This window comes from Moschus berezovskii, chromosome 17 (genome assembly GCF_049115385.1).
Source record: "Moschus berezovskii isolate FMDL1 chromosome 17, NW_MosBer_1.0, whole genome shotgun sequence".
In the NCBI taxonomy this organism is placed as follows: domain Eukaryota; kingdom Metazoa; phylum Chordata; class Mammalia; order Artiodactyla; family Moschidae; genus Moschus; species Moschus berezovskii.
In genome coordinates, this window is record NC_142476.1 from 9,085,365 (window position 1) to 9,108,759 (window position 23,395).

The 23,395-nt window shown below is 40.7% G+C and overlaps 1 protein-coding gene across 6 annotated transcripts in view; it reads left to right on the plus strand.

Annotated features, from left to right (window-relative positions):
* Positions 1-23,395, plus strand: part of KCNT2 (potassium sodium-activated channel subfamily T member 2) — a 448,004-nt gene that overhangs the window by 364,164 nt on the left and 60,445 nt on the right. For all 6 annotated transcript variants that reach the window (XM_088845012.1, XM_088845009.1, XM_088845010.1 and 3 more), the window contains one exon: positions 9,194-9,305. In XM_088845012.1, coding sequence (XP_088701138.1) covers positions 9,194-9,305 — 112 coding nt within the window. The remainder of the gene's footprint in view (positions 1-9,193; positions 9,306-23,395) is intronic.

Genomic DNA, 23,395 nt, shown 5'->3' on the forward strand with positions numbered 1-23,395 from the left:
GGCAGCAAGTACCAAGACTCTGGGAACTAACCAGCGCTTGGAGCAGAGCCGGGGGAAGTCCCACCTAGGCTGACAGGGAAATCAGAAGCCGGACTACTCATGGCTTTGAAGATGAGTTTAATGAGCTGGACTTTATCTTAGGAATAACAGGAAATAATTGAAAGATACAGGATTTTAAATTGTTTTTTGTCAATTAATTTTGCTGTACAGTAGAAACTAACACAAAATTGTAAAGCAATGTTAAAATTAATTAAAAATAAATAAATAAAATATTATTTTAGCCTCAAGGTGAAGAACGGTTGGAGGAAAAGTGAGAACGAGTGGGAGCCAACCAGTTAGAAGGTGTTTGAATTGACAGGACTATAGGAGGAAAAACGTCATGTTAAAAGTAAAAGTAAAAAGGAAATATTATGTCTAGCTTGGCACTAGTAATTATAGTCTTACTGAAGAAATGACACCCATAGGCACTTGGGAAATGATGTAATTCATGAATACTGATACCGAATATGTATCAATGCAAGAGTAATTCCTTTATATAGTGCAAAAACATTTTAATATTTTCTTTAGTTTACATGTGTTAAAATTTTATATATAGGAGATATTTGATGTTTACTATATGGTCACTTAATGACTACCTCAGACTCAGATCTAAAATGTTTTAAAAGTGTTTGTGAAAAATTAAAATATTTTCATATTTGTTTTAGTGCCAATATTCAGTTAGAGTCTAAAACTGGTGTCTCGTGCATTTAAGTGTATCTATATACCTTACATAGTAATATGTACCCCTTGTGATTTAAATCATCAATCCCAGCCACCACAGATCAAATTGAATAGAGTGACATACTAGCTTAGTAATATTTTATTAAATATTATAAATAATTTCCAGATTTTTATGTTCTTATGTTTGATTGTTTTGCTTTAATATATAATGCAGCTAGTCTCAGAGTTCTCTCAGTTTGTGAAATAGAGTGTATGGTATGGTTTTCATCTTTGTGTTGGTTAGCATACCTGAGCATTTCAAAATTATTTATTAAATTAATTAATTCAGGCAGGAAACTAGTGCATAGATATTTTACACGATTATATTTACATCACTGAGTATATTTAAATAGCCCCATCAAAATATGTCTTGAATAAAAAATAACTTCAAATGCCACAGGCATTTTGGGGTAGCAAGTTTTGCTCCACTATACAAAGAAAGTATTAAACAAGTCATTTTAAAATGTAACTAGAGTATTAGAGAAGTAATTGTAGAACATTTTTAGGTAGAACAAAGTACATTATTTTCAGTTGTTATGTTGCTTTATGGTGATACTCAGTTCAGTTCAGTTCAGTCGCTCAGTCGTGTCCGACTCTTTGCGACCCCATGAATCACAGCACGCCAGGCCACCCTGTCCATCACCAACTCCCGGAGTTCACTCAAACTCATGTCCATCGAGCTGGTAATGCCATCCAGCCATTCTCATTCTCTGTCGTCCCCGCTCCTCCCGCCCCCAATCCCTCCCAGCATCAGAGTCTTTTCCAGTGAGTCAACTCGTCGCATGAGGTGGCCAAAGTATTGCAGTTTCAGTTTTAGCATCAGTCCTTCCAATGAACACCCAGGATTGATCTCCTTTAGAATGGACTGGTTGGATCTCCTTGCAGTCCAAGGGACTCTCAAGAGTCTTCTCCAGCACCACAGTTCAAAAGCATCAATTCTTCGGCGATCAGCTTTCTTCACAGTCCAACTCTCACATCCATACATGACCACTGGAAAAACCATAGCCTTGACTAGACGGACCTTGGTTGGCAAAGTAATGTCGCTGCTTTTTAATATGCTATATAGGTTGGTCATAACTTTCCTTCCAAGGAGTAAGCGTCTTTTAATTTCATGGCTGCAGTCAGCATCTGCAGTGATTTGGGAGCCCAAAAAAATAAAGTCTGACACTGTTTCCCCATCTATGAGAGAATTGTTGTTCAGTCGCTAAGCCATGTCCAACTCTTTGCAACCCCATGAACTCAGCACACCAGGCTTCCGTGTCCTTCCCTATCTCACAGAGTTTATTCAAACTCATGCCTGTTGACTTGGTGACGCTCTCCAGCAATCTCATCCTCTGTCACTCCCTTCTCTTCCTGCCCTTAAGCTTTCCCAGCATCATGGTCTTTTCCAGTGAATTTGCTGTTTTTCGCATCAGGTGGCCAAAGGATTGGAGATTCAGTTTCAGTATTAGTCCTTCCAGTGAATATTCAGGGTGGATTTCTTTTAGAATTGACTGGTTGGATCTCCTTGCAGTCCAAGAGACTCTAAAGAGTCTTCCCCAGCACCACAATTCAAAAGCATCAATTCTTTGGCACTCAGCCTTCTTGATGGTCCAACTCTCACATCTTTACATGACTACTGGAAAAAACATAGCTTTGATTATACACAACTTTGTCTGCAAAGTGATGTCTCTGCTTTTTAATATGCTATCCAGGTTTGTCATAGCTTTTCTTCCAAGAAGCAAGTGGTTTTTAATTCCATGGGTGCAGTCAGAATCCACAGTGATTTTGGAACCCAAGATGGTAAGGTCTGCCACTTTTTCTGTTTTTTCCCCATCTGTTGCCTTGATGTGATAGGACTAGATGCCATGATCTTAGTTTTTTGAATGTTGAGTTTAAAGGCAGCTTTTTCACTCTCCTCTTTGACCTTCGTCAAGAGTTCCTCTTCACATTCTGCCATTAGAGTGGTATCATGTACATATCTGAAGCTGGTGATATTTCTCCTGGCAATCTTGATTCCAGCTTGTGATTTATCCAGCTTGGCATTTCCCATGATGTACTCTGCATCAGTTCAGTTGCTCAGGCGTGTCTGACAGCTTGCAACCCCATGGACTGCAGCACGTCAGGCCTCTCTGTCCATCGTCAACTCCAGGAGTTTACTGAAACTCATGTCCATTGAATCGGTGATGCCATCCAACCATCTATCCTCTGTTGTCCCCTTCTCCTCCCACCTTCAATCTTTCCCAGCATCAGGGTCTTTTCAAATGAGTCAGTTTTTCCCATCAAGTAGCCAAATTATTGGAGTTTCAGCTTCAGGATCAGTCCTTCAAATAAATATTCAGGACCACTTTCCTTTCAGATGGACTGGTTGTATCTCCTTGCAGTCCAAGGGATTCTCAAGAGCCTTTTCCAAAAGCACAGTTCAAAAGCATCGATTCTTCAGTGCTCAGCTTTCTTTATAGCCCAACTCTCACATCCATACATGACTACTAGAAAAATCATAGCTTTGACTAGACGGACCTTTGTTGGCAAAGTAATGTCTCTGCTTTTTAATAAGCTGTTTAGGTTGGTCATAACTTTTATTCCAAGGAGCAAGCGTCTTTTACTTTCATGGCTGCAGTCACCATCTGCAGTGATTTTGGAGCCCCCCCCCCCCAGAATAAAATCTGTCACTGTTTCCATTGTTTCCCCATCTATTTGTCATGAAGTAGTGGGACTGGATGCCATGATCTTAGTTTTCTGAATGTTGAGTTTTAAGCCAAATTTTTCACTCTCCTCTTTCTCTGGATAGAAGTTAAATAAGTAAGGTGACAATATACAACCTTGATATACCCTTTTCCCAGTTTGAAGCAGTCTGTTGTTCCATGTTCGGTTCTAACTGTTGTTTCTTGACCTGTTTACAGGTTTCTCAGAGGCAGGTGAGGTGGTCTGGTATGTCCATCTCTTGAAGAATTTTCCACTGTTTGTTATGATCCACACAGTGACTCAGATGTTAAAGAATCCACCTGCAATGCGGGAGATCTGGGTTTGATCCACGGGTTGGGAAGATCCCTTGAAGAAGGGAACAGCTAACCACTCAGCATTCTTGCCTGGAGAATTCCATAGAAGAGGAGCCTAGCGGGATACAGTCCAAGGTTCCAAAGAGTTGATGTGACTGAGCCACATACATGTAGGACTTCCCTATAGCTCAGACAGTAAAGAATCTGCTTACAATGCAGGAGACCCGGGTTTGATCCCTGGGTTGGGAAAATTCCCTAAAGAAGGGAATGCAACCCACTCCAGTATTCTTGCCTGGAGAATCCCATGGACAGAGGAGGCTAATGAGTTGCAGTCCCCCGGGTGGCAAAGAATCAGGCATGATTGAATGACTAACACTACACTTCTACACACAGTCAAAGGCTTTAGTGTAGTCAGTAAAGCAAAAGTAGGTGTTTTCCTGGAATTCCCTTGCTTTCTCTGTGATCCAACGAATGTTGGCAATTTGATCTCTGGCTCCTCTCTCTCTTCTAAATCCACCTTGTACATCTGGAATTTCTCAGTTCACATTCTGTTGAAGCCAAGCTTGAAGGATTTTGAGCATTACCTTGCTACCATGTGAAATGAGTGCAGTTGTATCGTGATTTGAACATTCTTTGGCATCGCCCTTCTTTGGGATGGGAATGAAAACTGAACTTTTCCACTCCTGTGGCCACTGCTGAGTTTTTCAAATTTGCTGGCATATTGAGTGCAGCATTTTAGTAGAATCATCTTTTAGGATTTGAAATACCTCAGCTGGAATTCCATTACTTCCACTAGCTTTGTTCATGGTAGTGCTTCCTATAGCCTACTTCACTTCACATTCCAGGATGTCTGGGTCCAGGTGAGTGGTCACACCATCATGGTTATCTGGGTCATTAAGACCCTTTTTGTACAGTTCTTCTGTATATTCCTGCCACCCCTTCTTAATCTCTTCTGCTTCTGCTAGGTTCTTGTCATTTCTGTCCTTTATTGTGCCTATCTTTGCATGAAATATTCCCTTGGTACCTCCAATTTCTTGAAAAGATCTCTAGTCTTTCCCATTTTATGGATTTCCTGTATTTCTTTGCTTTGTTCATTTACGGCTTTGTTATCTCTGCTTGTTATTCTGTGAATCTCTGCATTCAGATGGGTATATCTTTCCCTTTCTCCTTTTCCTTTCGCTTCTCATTTAATATAATTTTATTTCTAAAATGTTATATATTCAAAATATACTTAAGTCATGTTAAGGTTCAGAAATACGTGTACAGTGTCAGTATTTTAAAGGTATATAATTAAATCTCTTAAACAATCAAATTTGTAAATATGAAGTATTATAATCCAATACAGGTAATATTTTATGAATTTGAAGGACACTGCAGTAAAACATTTCATTATTTAAGTGTTATTAGTTCTAAGATTTCAGTAGGTGGCAGACTAGATAATTCACTCAGTTTTTCAGTTTAAAGTAACATAAGTGAAGTAGGTTCAATTATATAGAACAGAAATGGCACATCGCATAAATTTTGTTGTTTTATCTAATTTCAATTCTAGAAGTCACTTAAACACTCTGACTATATCACTCAATTATTTTATCACTGTCTCTTACTAAAGCCTCAAATATATCTGTCTACATATATATATGGACAGAGGAGCCTGGTGGGCTACAGTCCATAGGATTGTAATGTGTCAGACACAGCACACTGTATGTACGTATTTGATGTATTTTGTTAGAAAAGGATTATAAAGAAAAAAATTAAAGTAATCAAAAATTTTTTATAAAATTCAAAAATAACATATATGAAAGAAAAAGTCATATCTCTCAGAGAAAAAATTTTCTAAAATATGAGATACATTTTTTACTTGTTGACAGCTTTGTTTCCTCAGGAATTCCTTCCATGACCATGCATCTTAGCACCTTCCAAGATGTTCCTATTTAATTTGTGAATCACAGATTTCAGTCAGCCACTTTTAGCATCCTTAGAAAAATATATACATTCATATAATTTATGAACTTTTTGCAGTTTTTTTCTATTACATCAAAAAGTCTAAGCCAAAGGCAGGGATTTCACATTATACTTTTTTTTTTAATCTCATGGAAACCAGAGTTTTCCAATAGTAAATACTTGATATTTATTTACTAAATTAGATGCTAAATATTGTCCTCAGTAAATTGAAACCACAGTAATGAAATTATCATCTAACAACTACTATTGCGGGGTAGATACAGAAGTAGAGACTACAAAAGTTTAAATTAGAGTCTCTGGCATGTTATTAGATATTCTTAATAATACTGCTTTTCATCTGGGTCATCTGAATTTCTTTTCCTACCTCCCTATTTATTGAATGTAGCAGTAATCATAGTAGCTCTCCATCTGGCAGATGGCGATCCCCATGCTAGGCAGAGCTGTGCAGGGTTGGTGCCTGGCAGTAGAGAGGAGTCTGATCAGGGGCCCTGCTAGACAGTCACTGGGCCCACCCTGGAGGGCTGAGCTCACCCCAAGGCCTGGCTCAGACCAGCGCAAACCCAGATACTAAGAAGGCAGAGTCGGGGGTGAGCCATAGGTCCCCAACTCCTCTCAGGGAACAGGAGGTGCAGACAGGAACACAGAACAAGGAGGTCTCCACCTGATGTTCTGGAGATTGCAGGAGTTAATGCATGGAAAGCTCTAATAGGAATGCCCTTTAAATTTATGTGTTATAGAGTTTTGGACATTTTTTTTAAACTTCCAAAAGAAGAGTTTTTTTAAAACTGAACAAAGAGGAAAATCTTAGGTCAGTTAATTTTCCTTTTCAGAAACTCAGATCTTGGATGTGCCTTATCTTCACTGTCCATTTTGCTACTATTATGTATTCATTTTAGTTTCTGCTGTGTCAGATTATTGAATATTGTCTGTGACAGGCCATAACATGGTAAATATCTTTAGTGACATGGTTGTTTTAAAATATTTCTTAAATGAAGACTTTTGAAACTTCCAGATGGTATGAGATTTGTCAGTTGGTGGCACTTCTTAGGCTTACCAGATGGAATAGTACCAGCCCAAAAGTCAATTGATATTTTTTGCCATTAGGCCACTCTTCTAATTTCTCAGGTTTCCCTGGTGGCTCAGATGGTAAAGAATCTGTCTACAATGCAGGAGACCCAGTTTCAGTTCCTGGATCAGGAAGATCCCCGGAGAAGAGAATAGCACCCCACCCCAATATTCTTGCCTGAAGAATTCCATGGGCAGAGGGGCCTAGTGGGTTGCAGTTCATGTGGTCACAAAAAGTCATACATGACTGAGCGACTTTCACTCGCCAACTCACGCTTCTAATTTTTCAGAAGTGTCTGAAAAAATGAACTTTTTATCAAATGTACACACATTGGTGACTTTTGACGGAGAAAATAAGGCTTCTAAAAGAAAGTTGTGTGGAATACAGATTATACGGTGTTTCTCCGTAAACTGTGTGTGCATGCATGCTCAGAAGTGTCCCATTCTTTGCGACACCATGGATTGCGGCCTACCAGGTTCCTCTGTCCATGGGATCCTCCAGGCAAGAATACTGGAGCGGGTTACTATCTCCTACTCCAGGGGATCTCCTTGACCTAGGGATCGAACCCATGGCTTTTGCATTCCCTGCATTGGCAAGTGCATTCTTTACCGTTGCACCACTTGGGAAACCCTGAACTTAACGTATTTATGGGAAAATTTGAATAAACTTTTTTCCAACCCAGTTTAATAATATTTGCTCTCAAAATAGAGGTGAGGCCATGCAATTCTGGTTATATTGCTTCCCACAAAGTGTAGATCTCATCAAACACCTAATGATATCGTAATTTTCGTGTGTTTTGATTAGGTAAGCATCAATACTGTTACAGCAGTGTAACCAAGACGGCATATAGCTTTCACAGATAACTCTGAAATTAAGCATTTTTAAGAGCTGTTTAGATCTTAAATTAGAGGATGATTAAGCCCAGTGGAAACTGACTTCAGGGCCCTTTGGGAAAATCCCAGCAAGCCTGCAGGGAGCCCTCTCACTCCCAGAAGGAGGGAGACTTTCATTCTGGCAAAGTCACAGGTCCTGCTGAAAGGCAGTTCCTCTCTAAGACATCAGATCAAGTGCTCAGGCGCATGTGAGTAACAGCACCGTCCCTCCTGGACCCAGCAGATAATGAGAGTAAGATCAACTTCCCTGGTGACCCAGTGGTTAAGACTTCGCCTTCTAATGCAGGGGATGTAGGTTTGACCCCTGGTCGAGGAGGTAGGATGCCACATGCCTCGTGGCCAAAAAGCCAAAACCTAAATATTGCAACAAATTCAATAGCAACTTTAGAAATGGACCATGTGGAAAAGAATCTTTAAAAACTAACAGGCCAGCTGGAGACGACGTGTCTCTGAGCTCCTAACTGGATGTTTCTGTGCTGCGTGTTTCAGTCGGGTCTGGTGCCTGAGGGCTAGGCAAGGTGCAGCTACCAGCAGGGATTTTTTAAGTGGCCTTAAAAAGCGAAGTCGCCCAGTCGTGTCCGACTTTTTGTGACTCCATGGACTGTAGGCTGCCAGTCTCCTCCATCCATGGAATTTTCCAGGCAAGAGTACTGGAGTGGGTTGCCATTTCCTTCTCCAGGGGATCTTCCTGACCCAGGGATCTGAGCCACCAGGGAAGCCCCATAGTTAAGTGGCCTTAACTAAGTTTAAATACTTATTGTATGGAGAACAAAGGTGATTATCACTTGAAGTGGCTGCTACAGGGGATCTCAAAGTGATGTCGAGACATCAGCTAAAGATCAGATCACCAACCACAGCAACAGTAAGGTGTTTGTTGTGGTTTTATCTTGCCCCATTTTTCTGGGGGAAAAAAATCAACTGTGTGTGTGTGTACACTTGCATGTGTGGATTGTGCAGGAGGATGTAAACAGGAAGAAAGCTTATGTAAAACTCTAGGAAGAGTGTAAATTCTCAGGATTCTTCTAGAACAACACTATCCATTGAGCCTTGTCCTCAGTTCATTACAATGTGTTGTTATTTCAATGACAATATTTGCTTCATTGTAGTAAAATTTGACAATTAAAAGCACATACTGTGAGCATAAGGAGCCACAGGAAATCTTAGAACTCACATTATGGACAATAAGTTCATTGTGGGAAATTTTTGCCAATCCACATATTCATCTTATAAATTTATATTTCATTAATTTTCACTAGGTAACTTTTTCAATTAACTTTATGAGTAGCGAGGAAATGCCTAATAAAGATTAAGTTAGTGAATTTAGTTTTCTTACAGTGCTAAAATGTTTGTTAAAATATTCTTTGGAAAATAGCAATGCATTTCTCTTCCACAAAACAGTTTGTATGGCATGACTTGCTCTCACAACTGCATGTAGTTTAATGCCTGCGGCTAGGAATCACTCACTCCTAAACCTGTTGTTATAAAAACACCATTCTGGATTGTTAGTGTAATGCAAATGTTTCTTTGAAATGTAGGTTGTTTTCCAGTCTCAGTATTATCACAGAGCTCACCCACCCAGCCAACATGAGATTCATGCAGTTCCGAGCCAAAGACTGTTACTCTCTTGCTCTTTCAAAGCTGGAAAAGGTAAGTCGCCACGTGATCAAGTAAGTTGCATTTACCTGTTTGGATTGAAAGACTAACTTGGGAAATTTTTACGTGTAGAAAGAAATGTCATGAAATATTAAAAATGCTATTTTGAATTCCTGTGTGGGGGCTAAAATCTTAATTTATAAGTTTTTTAAAGTGTATAGTGATGGATTTGAATCAGTGATATCACAAGTGAACATGATGGAAATATCTCATTCTGGCATCAGTGATCACAAATTAAAAGGATGATTTATGAAAGAACTAAATGCACCTGGAATATATATATATATATGTGTGTGTGTATATATATGTATGTATATATATATGTGTGTGTATGTATATATGTGTGTATATATATGTATGTATGTATATATACACTCACATATGATGTCTATTATTGATAATATCATTAGTACTATGTCAAGACATCTATATTTGCAGTTTTCAAAAATCCTTTAAATCTTAGAAAACCCATGGGCTTTGTTGAAAGTCAGTCCCCAAATGAGATAATCTGACTTACAATCTGAGACAAAGTCAAGTTTATTGCTTAGGTAACTAAAGGAACCCTGAATACTCATTGGAAGGACTGATACTGAAACTGAAGCTCCAATATTTTGCCCACTTGATGTGAACAGCCAACTCATTAGAAAAGACCCTGATGCTGGGAAAGATTGAAGGCAGAAGAAGAGGGCAACGGAGGATGAGGTGGCATCAGAGGATGAGAGGTTGGATAGCATCACAGATCCAATGAACATAAACTTGGGCAAACTCTGGGAGATGGTAGGGAACAGGGAAGCCTAGTGTGCTGCAGTTCATGGGCTTGCAAAGAATTGGACATGACTTGGCGACGGAACAACAAAGTAAGGGAACTGTCACCTCAAGAGAGTTGTTTTTGTTTTGTTTATAAATATTTATTAAAATTGAAAGTTGTTTGCTCTTCTGTCCCATGAGCATCCATCCAGCTGCTTATCAACTGCTAAGATGCATAGTTGCTGTCATAAATGCCCTTGAAATCGTCGGGATAACCAATCATCTGCCTTTACTTAAAACTCCTTGTTCCTTGACTTGTCGTCTTCGCCTCTCTTCACACTGTTATGTAAAAAGTGTCCAGAATTTGTGCCCTGAGTGAGCCATCCATGGGTAAAAACGTATGTGCTGTGTGCTGAGTTGCTTCAGTCATGTCTGACTCTTTGCGACCCTATGGACTATAGCCCACCAGACTCCTCTGTTTGTGGGATTCTCCATGCAAAAATACTGGAGTGACTTTCACACCTTCCTCCAGGGGATCTTCCTGACCCAAGGATGGAACCCATGTCTCTTACATCTATTGCATTGGCAGGCTAGTTCTTTACTTATAGTGCCACCTGGGAAGGCCTAAAAAACATATATCTGCCATTAAATAAACTTTGGCCCTGACATGTCAAAGACTCAAAATCCATCTGAGAAAAGTGGTTTTAAAATAGACAAAGATGAATTTTCTCAGCACAAATATAAATATGCCTGAAATCAGAGAGAGCTAATTAAGACTCAAGAGAGCCTTGTAGTGGGGGAAGGAAGGTCGAAGTCTATCAAGAACTGAAATTTTATTGAATGAGGCTCTTTCCAAGTGGAGACTTATTAGGATTGTAAGGATATGAGAATAATGATAAGGGAGACAGTGGTCCTATTGCACAACATGTTATTGGGACAGAAAGGCGTGGTTTTCATTCTCAGTGTCCAGGCTGCCTGTGGGGATAAATGGACTTTGCATTCAAGGTGTACGTGACACTAGTATGCTGGGAGATTTCGATATAAGAGAAAAAAAAAATTAAGATCCAGTCTTATACATGTGAAAATGTGTCAAATCTATGCCATCTTCATTATTTGTAATAATATAGAGAGAAGGATGGCTCTATAAAAACATATATAGATGTTTTTTTGGTTGGCTTTTCTTTCACTTTATTTCAGTTCCCTGTTATGCCAGGCGCTGTCTTGATCCCTGGGTGACATACAGTTGAGTGAGGGCTCTTCTGTACTCTTGTCTGGTGATTTCCATCTTCACTGCTGGTCACATACATTATGTTAGTAGAGTCTTAGCACTACTTCTTTTTAAGCACAGTGACACTGCTATTAGAGACTGCTTCCAGATGAGGAAACTGAGTTTAAGACAGACTAAATCACTATTTTTTTCAAGATCGTATAGCTATCAATGTTGTCGAACCCATTCGGCAAGCCAGAGGCATAGTGAGGCCAAAGAAACAGAAAGGTCTGAGTTTGGAGTGGAGAAAGTTTTACTGCAGGGCCATGCAGGAGAAAGGGGAGGCTCCTGCCCTAAAGACCTGAACTCTCTGATGGTTTTCTGGGAAGACTTTTTATAGGCAAAATTGGGAGGGGGACTGCAGGGTGTGTAACTCTCCTTTGATTGGTTGGAGGCTGTGTTCCAGAAATCTCAATGATCAGCCTTCTGGTTCCAACCAGTCTGGAGTGCAGGAGCTTTTGTTCAGCATGAGGTTACCTTCCTCCACGAGGGTGGGGGCCTTAGTTCCTATGAAACTCAGAGATGTGGATCAGATTGTATGCACATCCCCCAAGGAGGAGCCCAGACCGGGGCTAGTACAGACCCATAGCTGTATGATATACAGTATGGTGATTCATATTTTTTAAAATTTATACAAACTAGTGAATATATAAAAAAAAGAACACTAACAGATATGCAGAACAAAGTAATGGCTGCCAGCAGGGCAAGGAAGGAGGGAGGGGCAATCTACAGGGGATTAAGAGGTAGAAACTGTTAGGCATAAATAAGCTATAAGGATATATTGTATAACATGGGACAGACAGCCAATATTTTATAGTAACTATAAATGGATCACTATTGTTTCCTTCTGCATTACCTGACTCCCCTAATTAGTAGCTGAATCTGCCCTTTAGAAATTGGGGAAGGTCTAGGAAACTGAAAAAAAAGAAAGGTAGGGTCCTGCTCAGTTTCATCTCGTCAGTGCATAAGAGAAACATAAAGCCATTCGTGTTCAGAAAACATTCCTTGTGTCAACGCTGCCTTAACACCAAGAACCACAGCTGAATGACTCAGCATCCACAGACAAACCCAGGATTAAGCAGCCAGTGGAATCGATGCTGGCCTGATGTGGCACAGTCTCCTTCATGACTTGTAAGGGAGGATCGCCCCATGATGAAGCCAGACAGGTTCTGCAGTCATATCACTCATGGCTCTACTGCTGTCTAGGAATGGAACTGTATAAAATATTTACACCTTCATAGTCCTTGGCAGTTGCTCTGGAAAATAGTGATGATAGCCAAATGATAGAGTCATTGCAAAGATCACATCACACAATCTGGTCACAATATTTAGCCCAGTTTGGGCATATAATCAGTGCTCAAATAAATAGTCTCAAAAGCATAATTATAAATTAGTATTGTTGACATCATCACTAATAAATATTCTATTGGTTTTATGTTCGGTCACTAAGTCATGTCCAACTCTTTGCAACCCCATGGACTGCAGCACACCACACTTCCCTGTCCTTCACTATCTTCTGGAGTGTGTTCAAGCTAATGTCCATTGAATCGGTGATGCCAACCAACCATCTCATCCTCTGTCACCTTCTCCTTCTACCCTCAATCTTTCCCAACATCAAGATCTTTCCTATGTGTATTTAATTTTATACCAGTTCAGTTGATACAGTAAGGTTATAATTGTGGAAGTTATTTTCAGTATTGGTGAATCTGTGTGTCTGCACTATTGTGTGTCAATTGTGTTAGGGGAAAAGAAGAAGAAGATGAAATTTTGACCAGTGTTGGGGAATTAATTAAAAATAAAAACTTTCCTCCAACCTAAAATCCTCTTCATTAATGTAGAAAAGGTTTGTTTGAATAAGCTTTAAATCAGATTATATATAATATGCATCTCAGAAATCCACTAAAGAGATTACAAGGACAGAAAGACATTGCATCTGTTTATGTAGCTGGGCAGATATATACATACATGTTAATTGTCTTGATCCAAAGGAAAAATAAGTTGTCTTCTATCTTTGCAGCAAACAAGAAGTTACAACTTGGAGCCTGGCATCTAGGCTAAACTCCCAAAGAGACAGACAGGGTACTTTGTGTTCACATTTCAAAAAGATAGTTCCAAGGCCCTCAAGACATTCCTGGGATACAATGCTGTCTGGGGGTTATTCACATTTTCAAAAGTTTTGCATCTGTCTCTAAAAGACAAGGAAAAGATTTACAATTGCAAATTTTCTAAAAGGAAACTCTCTAGGAAATAGAAAGGGAAGGAGATAGGTTTTTTGTTTTGTTTTGTTTTATTTTGTTTTTGCATTAAGGAATTCATTCATTTCTTGAGATTTATATTTACCTTTGCTTGTTCTTGGGGGCGTCCCCAGTGTCTCAGATGATAAAGAATTTGCCTGCAATGCAGGACACCTGGGTTCTATTTCTGGTTTGGGAAGATACCCTGGAGTAGGAAATGGCAATCCACTCCAGTATTCTTGCTTGGGATATCCCATGCACAGAGGAACCTGGTTAGCTTTGGCCCATGGGGGTCCACGGGGTTACAAAGAGACAGACAGGACTGAGCTACTAACACTTTCACTTCACTTTCTTTCACTTGTATCTTCTAGATATTTTCCAAGAAGAATAAAAAATAACGTATTAGCAAATTATTAATAGAGGAGTTAAGGGAACTTGAATTGAAACTATTGGTTTCAATGTTATAAACCCATGGAAAATTCGTAAAAATAATTTTAATTCAGTTACTCTCAGTTATATCTATTGAAATAGGATTGTTGCATGCTGCGGTCTTTTTTACAGACCGGGGCCCAGTGGATCGGAGTTGATGAAAAGAAACCAAAAGAGAGAGAGACTAATATTCCCTGGGTTATGTGGAAAACCAATAAAACCCTAGAATAGGGCTTGTACTGCTCACAAAGGCACAGGGCATCCTCTCGAGGAGGTCTTGAAAGCCTGGGCAGGAAAGTGAGCTTGGCAGGCTTCCATGCTCCAAAGAACTAGCCAGAGAGGGAAAGAAGGACACAGGGGACCCAAGTCTCTAGTGGAACAAGGGTGCTTTATTCATGTTTGCATGAGCTTATATATTGTTATACAAGGAAGCTTTAGGTAAAAAGTTAGGCAAAGAACAAAAAACCAACATATAACAACCATTACCAAGGGAATAACAAGAAATAACAACTGTCACAAGGCCAGAAGACAATCCATATCTTGAGTAAGAGGGTTATGACTAAACAGTTTTCAGTTCAGTTCAGTTCAGTCGCTTAGTCGTGTCCTGCTCTTTGCGACCCCATGAATCACAGCACGCCAGACTTCCCTGTCCATCACCAACTCCCAGAGCTCACTCAAACTCATGTCCATCAAGTCAGTGATGCCATCCAGCCATCTCATTCTCTGTCATCCCCTTCTCCTCCCACCCCCAATCCCTCCCAGCATCAGAGTCTTTTCCAGTGAGTCAACTCGTCTCATGAGGTGGCCAAAGTATTACAGTTTCAGCTTTAGCATCAGTCCCTCCAATGAACACCCAGGATTGACCTCCTCTAGAATGCACTGGTTGGACCTCCTTGCAGTCCAAAGGACTCTCAAGAGTCTTCTCCAGCACCACAGTTCAAAAGCATCAATTCTTCGGCGATCAGCTTTCTTCACAGTCCAACTCTCACATCCATACATGACCACGGGAAAAACCATAGCCTTGACTAGGCGGACCTTGGTTAGCAAAGTAATGTCTCTCCTTTTTAATATGCTATCTAGGTTGGTCATAACTTTCCTTCCAAGGAGTAAGCGTCTTTTAATTTCATGGCTGAAATCAGCATCTGCAGTGATTTTGGAGCCCAAAAAAATAAGGTCTGACACTGTTTCCACTGTTTCCCCCATCTACTTCCCATGAAGTGATGGGACCAGATGCCATGATCTTCGTTTTCTGAATGTTGAACTTCAAGCCAACCTTTTCACTCTCCTCTTTCACTTTCATCAAGAGGCTTTTGAGTTCCTCTTCACTTTCTGCCATAAGGGTGGTGTCATCTGCATATCTGAGGTTATTGACATTTCTCCCAGCAATCTTGATTCCAGCTTGTGCTTCTTCCAGCCCAGCATTCCTCATGATGTATTCTGCATATAAGTTAAATAAACACAGTGACAATATACAACCTTGACGTACTCCTTTTCCTATTTGGAACCAATCTGTTGTTCCATATCCAGTTCTGACTGTTGCTTCCTGACTTGCATACAGATTTCTCAAGAGGCAGGTCAGGTGGTCTGGTATTCCCATCTCTTTCAAAATGTTCCACAGTTTATTGTGATCCACACTTTCAAAGGCTTTGGCATAGTCAATGAAGCAGAAATAGATGTTTTTCTGGAACTCTCTTGCTTTCTCCATGATCCAGCGGATGTTGGCAATTTGATCTCTGGTGCCTCTGTCTTTTCTAAAACCTGCTTGAACATCTGGAAGTTCACAGTTCACATATTGCTGAATCCTGGCGTGGAGAATTTTGAGCATGACTTTTCTAGCGTGTGAGATGAGTACAACTGTGCGGTAGTTTGAGCATTTTTTGGCATTGCCTTTCTTTGGGATTGGAATGAAGACTGACCTTTTCCAGTCCTGTGGCCACTGCTGAGTTTTCCAAATTTTGGCATATTGAGTGCAGCACTTTCACAGCATCATCTTTCAGGATTTGAAATAGCTCAATTGGAATTCCATCACCTCCACTAGCTTTGTTGGTGGTGATGCTCTCTAAGGCCCACTTGACTTCACATTCCAAGATGTCTGGCTCCAGATGAGTGATCACACCATTGTGATTACCCTCTTCGTGAAGATCTTTTTTGTACAGTTCTTCTGTGTATTCTTGCCACCTCTTCTTAATATCTTCTGCTTCTGTTCAGTCCATACCATTTCTGTCCTTTATCGAGCCCATCTTTGCATGAAATGTTCCCTTGATATCTCTAATTTTCTTGAAGAGATCTCTTGTTTTTCCTATTCTGTTGTTTTCCTCTATTTCTTTGCATTGATCGCTGAGGAAGGCTTTCTGATCTCTCCTTGCTATTCTTTGGAACTCTGTATTCAGATGCTTATATCATTCCTTTTCTCCTTTGCTTTTCGCTTCTCTTCTTTTCACAGCTATTTGTAAGGCCTTCTCAGACAGCCATTTTGCTTTTTTGCATTTCTTTTCCATCGGGATGGTCTTGATCCCTGTCTCCTGTACAATGTCACGAACCTCCGTCCAGAGTTCACCAGGCACTCTGTCTATCAGATCTAGTCCCTTAAATCTATTTCTTACTTCCACTGTATAATCATAAGAGATTTGATTTATGTCATATCTGAATGGTCTAGTGGTGTTCCCTACTTTCTTCAATTTAAGTCTGAATTTGGCAATAAGGAGTTCATGATCTGAGCCACAGTCAGCTCCTGGCCTTGTTTTTGCTAACTGTATAGAGCTTCTCCATCTTTGGCTACAAAGAATATAATCAGTGTGATTTCGGTGTTGACCATCTGGTGATGTCCATGTGTAGAGTCTTCTCTTGTGTTGTTGGAAGTGGGTGTTTGCTATGACCAGTGCGTTCTCTTGGCAAAACTCTATTAGCCTTTGCCCTGCTTCATTCTGTGCTCCAAGGCCAAATTTGCCTGTTTCTCCATGTGTTTCTTGACTTCCTACTTTTGCATTCCAGTCCCCTATAATGAAAAGGACATCTTTTTTGGGTGTTAGTTCTAAAAGGTCTTGTAGGTCTTCATAGAACCATTCAACTTCAGCTTCTTCAGCATTACTGGTTGGGCATAGACTCGGATTACTGTAATATTGAATGGTTTGCCTTGGAAACAAACAGAAATCATTCTGTCCTTTTTACGATTGCATCCAAGTACTGCATTTCGGACTCCTTTGTTGACCATGATGGCTACTCCATTTCTTCTAAGGGGTTCCTGCCCACAGAAGTAGATATAATGGTCATCTGAGTTAAATTCACTCATTCCAGTCCATTTTAGTTCACTGATTCCTAGAATGTCAAAGTTCACTCTTGTCATCTCCCGTTTGACCACTTCCAATTTGCCTTGATTCATGGACCTGACATTCCAGGTTCCTATGCAATATTGCTCTTTACAGTATTGGACCCTGCTTCTATCACCAGTTACATCCACGGGGTGGAGCCAAAGCAAACAGTTTTACCTTAGGGTAAAATGTTACTGAAGGAAATCCATGCATGTGTTCCGTCCCATGAACTCAGTCCTGGGAATAGAGTGCCACTGTACTCATTCCTGTCTACCAGGAACTAATGAGGAACAGAGGGTTCATGAGAAACAGAAAACAACATACAGGAATCCTAAAGTTAAACGTTCCCTGACAGTTGCATAGAAACATTTTAGGCTGCTTTCCTCATAGCTCAGTTGGTAAAGAATCCAACTTCAGTGCAAGAGACCTGGGTTTGATTCCTGGGTCGGGAAGATCCCCTGGAGAAGGAAATGGCAACCCACTCCAGTATTCTTGCCTGGAGAATCCCATGGACAGAGGAGCCTTACAGGCTATAGTCCATGGGGGTCGCAAGAGTCAGGCATGACTTAGCTACTAAACACCACCACCACCACTATGGGTTGAATTATGTCTCTCTGCCCTGCCAAAAATGTGCTGGAGTCTTAGCCTCCACTACTTCAGAAGGTGAAATTCTCTGAAGACAGGGTTTTACCAAGGTAAGCAAGATAAAGAAGGCCTTTAGGGCCTAATCCAGAATGATTGGCATCCTTATAAAAAGTATAAATTCAGACCCAGGAACAGATACTTGTAAATGGCAGACAGACATCCACAGGCCAAGAGGAGAGGCCTGGAACAAATCCATCACTGAGTCCTCAGAAGGAACCAAACACATTGTTCCCAGGACTGAGGTCATGGGACGGAAACACATTCATTTCAAACTCTGAGCTTTCAGAACGGAGAGGAAATAAATTTCTGTTGTTTTAGCCACTCTGTTTATGACACTTCCTTATGGCAGAGCTGGCAATCTAACACATGTGCCATCACTGATAATGGTAACTGTTCATTTCTAACTGGTGCTTTTTATCACTGAACTGTTTGGAGGAGGTTGCCATTAACCCCCCCATAGAGCCGCCAGAACTTACACAGGATGGGAGAAACAGAATCTTGGAGGGCACAAACAAAACCTTGTGCACACCAGCGCCCAGGAGAAAAGAGCAGTGACCCCACAAGGGACTGACCCAGACTTGCCTGTGAGTGTCCAGGAGTCTCCAGCGGGAGCGGTGGCCTGCTGCAGGGTTAGGGGCACTGAGTGCAGCAGTGCCTGCTTGGGACCTTTATCTTCATTACCTCCACCATAGTTTGGCCTCAGGTCAAACAATAGGGAAGGAATACAGCCCCCAAATCAACAGAAACTTGGAATAAAGTTTTACTGAGCATGGCCCCGCCCATCAGAACAAGACCCAGTTTCCCCCTCAAGTCAGTCTCTCCCATCAGGAAGCCTCCATACGCCTCTTATCCTTATCTGTCAGAGGCAGACGGAATGAAAACGACAATCACAGAAAACTAATCAAACTGATCATAACCTTGTATAAAACAATGAAACTATGAGCCATGCCATGTAGGGCCACCCAAGACAGATGGGTCATGATGGAGAGTTCTGACAAAACATGTTCCACTGGAGAAGGGACTGGCAAACCACTTCAGTATTCTTGCCTTGAAAATCCCATGAGCAGTATGAAAAGGCAAAAAGAGGACACTGAAAGATTAACTCCCCAGTCTGTAGGTACCCAATATGGTACTGGAGATCAGTGGAGAAATAACTCCCGAAAGAATGAAGAGACAGAGCCAAAGCAAAAACAATACCCAGGTGTGGATGTGACTTGTGATGGAAGTATGATGCTGTAAAGAGCAATATTGCATAGGAACCTGGGATGTAAGGTCCATGAATCAAGGCAAATTGGAAGTGGTCAAAAAGAAGATGGCAAGAGTGAACATTGACATTTTAGGAATCAGCAAACTAAAATGGACTGGAATGGGTGAATTAACTCAGATGACCATTATATCTACTACTGTGGGCAAGAATTCCCTTAGACGAAATGGAGTAGCCATGATGGTCAAGAAAAGAGTCCGAAATTCAGTACTGGGATGCAATCTCAAAAACAACAGAATGATCTCTGTTCGTTTCCAAGGCAAACCATTCAGTATTACAGTAATCCAAGTCTATGTCCTAATGAGTAATGCTGAAGAAACTGAAGCTGAATGGTTCTATGAAGACCTACAAGACCTTTAGAACTAACACCCATAAAGATGTCCTTTTCATTATAGGGGACTGGAATGGAAAAGTAGGAATTCAAGAGATACCTGGAGTAACAGGCAAATTTGGCCTTGGAGTACAAAATGAAGCAGGTCAAAGGCTAACAGAGTTTTGCCACAAGAATGAAGAACATATTGGGCATAGAAAAAACCCTCTTCCAACAACAAAAGAGAAGATTTCACACATGGACATCACCAGGTGGTCAATACTGAAATCACATTGATTACATTCTTTGCAGCCAAAGATGGAAAAGCTCTATACAGTCAGAAAAACAAGACCAGGAGCTGACTGTGGCTCAGATCATGAACTCCTTATTGTCAAATTCAGACTTAAGTTGAAGAAAGTAGGGAAAACCATTAGACCATTCAGGTATGACCTAAATCAAAGTTTACAGTGGACGTGGCAAATAGATTCAAGGGATTAGATCTGATAGAGCACCTGAAGAATTATGGATGGAACTTCATGACATTGTTCAGAAGGCAGTGATCAAGACCATCCCCAAGAAAAAGAAATGCAAATAGGCAAAATGGTTGTCTGAGGAGGCCTTACAATTAGCTGAAAAAAGAAGAGAAGCTAAAGGCAAAGGAGAAAAGGAAAGATATACCCATTTCAGTGCAGAGTTCCAAAGAATAGCAGGGAGAGATAAGAAAGACTTCTTCAGTGATCAAAGCAAAGAAATAGAGGAAAAGGATAGAATGGGAAACACTAGAGATCTCTTCAAGAAAATTAGAGGTACCAAGGGAATACTTCATGCAAAGATGGGCTCAATAAAGGACAGAAATGGTATGAACTTAACAGAAGCAGAAGATAATAAGTAGAGGTGGCAAGAATACACAGAAGAACTATACAAAAAGATCTTCATGAACCAGATAACCATGAGGGTGTGATCACTCACCTAGAGCCAGACATCCTGGAATGCAAAGACAAGTGGGCCTTAGGAAGCATCACTACGAACAAAGCTAGAGGTGATGGAATTCCAGTTGAGCTATTTCAAATCCTAAAAGATGATGCTGTGAAACTGCTGCATTCAATATGCCAGCAAGTGTGGAAAACTCAGCAATGGCCACAGGACTGGAAAGGTCAATTTTCATCCCAATCATACAAAGAATGTTCAAACTACCACACAGTTGCACTCATCTTACATGCTAGCAAAGTAATGCTCAAAATGCTTCAAGCTGGCTTCAACAGTACGTGAACTGCAAACTTCCAGATGTTCAAGCAGGATTTAGAAAAGGCAGAGAAACCAGAGATCAAAGTGTCAACATCCATTGGATCATCAAAAAAGCAAGAAAGTTCCAGAAAAATATCAGCTTCTATTTTATTGACTATGCCAAAGCTTTTGACTGTGTGGGTTACAGCAAACTGGAAAATTCTTCAGGAGATGGGAATAGCAGACCGTGTGACCTTTTCCTGAGAAATATGCATGTAGGTCAAGAACCGATAGTTAAAACTGGACATGGAACAACAGACTGGCTCCAAATCAAGAAAGGAGTATGTCAAGGCTGTATATTGTCACCCTGCTTATTTTACTTACATGCAGAATACATCATGGGAAATGCTGCACTAGACCAATCTCAAGCTTGAATCAAGATTGCCGGGAGAAGAATCTACAACCTCAGATATGCAGGTGAGACCACCCTTATGGCAGAAAGGGAAGAAGAACTGAAAAACCTCTTATTGAAAGTGAAAGAGGAAAGTGAAAAAGTTGTCTTAAACTCAACATTCAGAAAACTAAGATCATGGCATCCGGTCCCATCACTTCATGGCAAATAGATGGGGAAACAACGGAAACAGTGAGAAACTTAATTTTCTTGGTCTCCGAAATTATTGAAGATGTTGACTCCAGCCATGAAATTAAAAGACATTTGGTCTTTGAAAGAAAAAATATGACCAACCTAGACAGCATATTAAAAAGCTGAGACATTACTTTGCCTACAAAGGTCCATCTAGTCAAAGCTACATTTTTTCCAGTAGTCATGTATGCATATGATATTTGGACTATAAAGAAAGCTGAGTGCCAAATTATTGATGCTTTTGAACTGTGGTGTTGGAGAAGAGTCTTGAGAGTCCCTTGGACTGAAAAGAGATCAAACCAGTCAATGGTAAAGGAAATCAGTCCTGATTATTCATTTGAAGAACTGATGTTGAAGCTGAAACTCCAATACTATGGCCACCTAATGCAAAGTCCTGACCTATTTGAAAAGACCCTGATGCTGGGAAAGATTGAAGGCAGGAGGAGAAGGGGATGACAATGGATGAGATTGGTTGGATGGCATCACCAACTCAGTGGACATGAGTTTGAGTGAGTTCCGGGAGTTGGTAATGGACAGGGAAGCCTGGCGTGCTGCAGTCCATTGGGTTGCAAAGAGTCAGACACAGCTGTGCGACTGATCTGAACTGACTGTGGTGCTGGAAAAGAGTCTTAAGAATCCCCTCAACTACAAGGAGATCAAACCAGTAAATCCTGAAGTAAATCAACCTTCATATGCTAGTAAAGTCATGCTCAAAATTCTCCAATCCAGGCTTCAGCAATACGTGAACCGTGAACTTCCAGATATTCAAGTGGTTTTAGAAAAGGCAGAGGAACCAGAGATCAAATTGCCAACATCTGCTGGATCATGGGAAAAGCAAGAGAGTTCCAGAAATACATCTATTTCTGCTTTATTGACTATACCAAAGCCTTTGACTGTGGGATCACAATAAACTGTGGAACATTCTGAAAGAGATGGGAATACCAGACCACCTGACCTGCCTCTTGAGAAACTTATATGCAGGTCAGGAAGCAACAGTTAGAACTGGACATGGAACAACGGACTAGTTCCAAATAGGAAAAGGTGTCCATCAAGGCTGTATATTGTCACCCTGCTTATTTAACTTATATGCAGAGTACATCATGAGGAACTCTGGGCTGGAAGAAGCACAAGCTGGAATCAAGATTGCTGGGAGAAATATCAATAACCTCAGATATGCAGATGACACTACCTTTATGGCAGAAAGTGAAGAGGAACTAAAAAGCCTCTTGATGAAAGTGAAAGAGGAGAGTGAAAAGGTTGGTGTAAAGCTCAACATTCAGAAAACTAAAATCATAGCATCTGGTCCCATCACTTCATGGGAAATAGATGGGGAAACAGTGGAAACAGTGTCAGACTTTATTTTGGGGGGCTCCAAAATCACTGTGGATGCTGATTACAGCCATGAAATTAAAAGACACTTACTCCTTGGAAGGAAAGTTATGACCAACCTAGATAGCATATTAAAAAGCAGAGACATTACTTTGCCAACAAAGGTCCATCTAGTCAAGGCTATGGTTTTTCCAGTGGTCGTGTATGGATGTGAAAGTTGGAATGTGAAGAAAGCTGAGCACTGAAGAACTGATGCTTTTGAAATGTGGTGTTGGAGAAGACTCTTGAGAGTCCCTCGGACTGCAAGGAGATCCAACCAGTCCATTCTAAAGAAGATCGTCCTGGGTGTTCACTGGAGAGACTGATGCTAAAGCTGAAACTCCAATACTTTGGCCACCTCATGCGACGAGTTGACTCACTGGAAAAGACTCTGATGCTTGGAGGGATTGGGGGCAAGAGGAGAAGGGGACGACAGAGAATGAGATGGCTGGATGGCATCACCGACTTGATAGACATGAGTTTGAGTGAACTCCAGGAGTTGGTGATGGACAGTGAGGCCTGGAGTGCTGTGATTCATCTGGTTGCAAAGAGTTGGACACGACTGAGCATGAACTGAACTGAATATTCATTTGAAGGACTGATCCTGAAGCTCCAATACTTTGGCCACCTTATTTGACGAGTCAG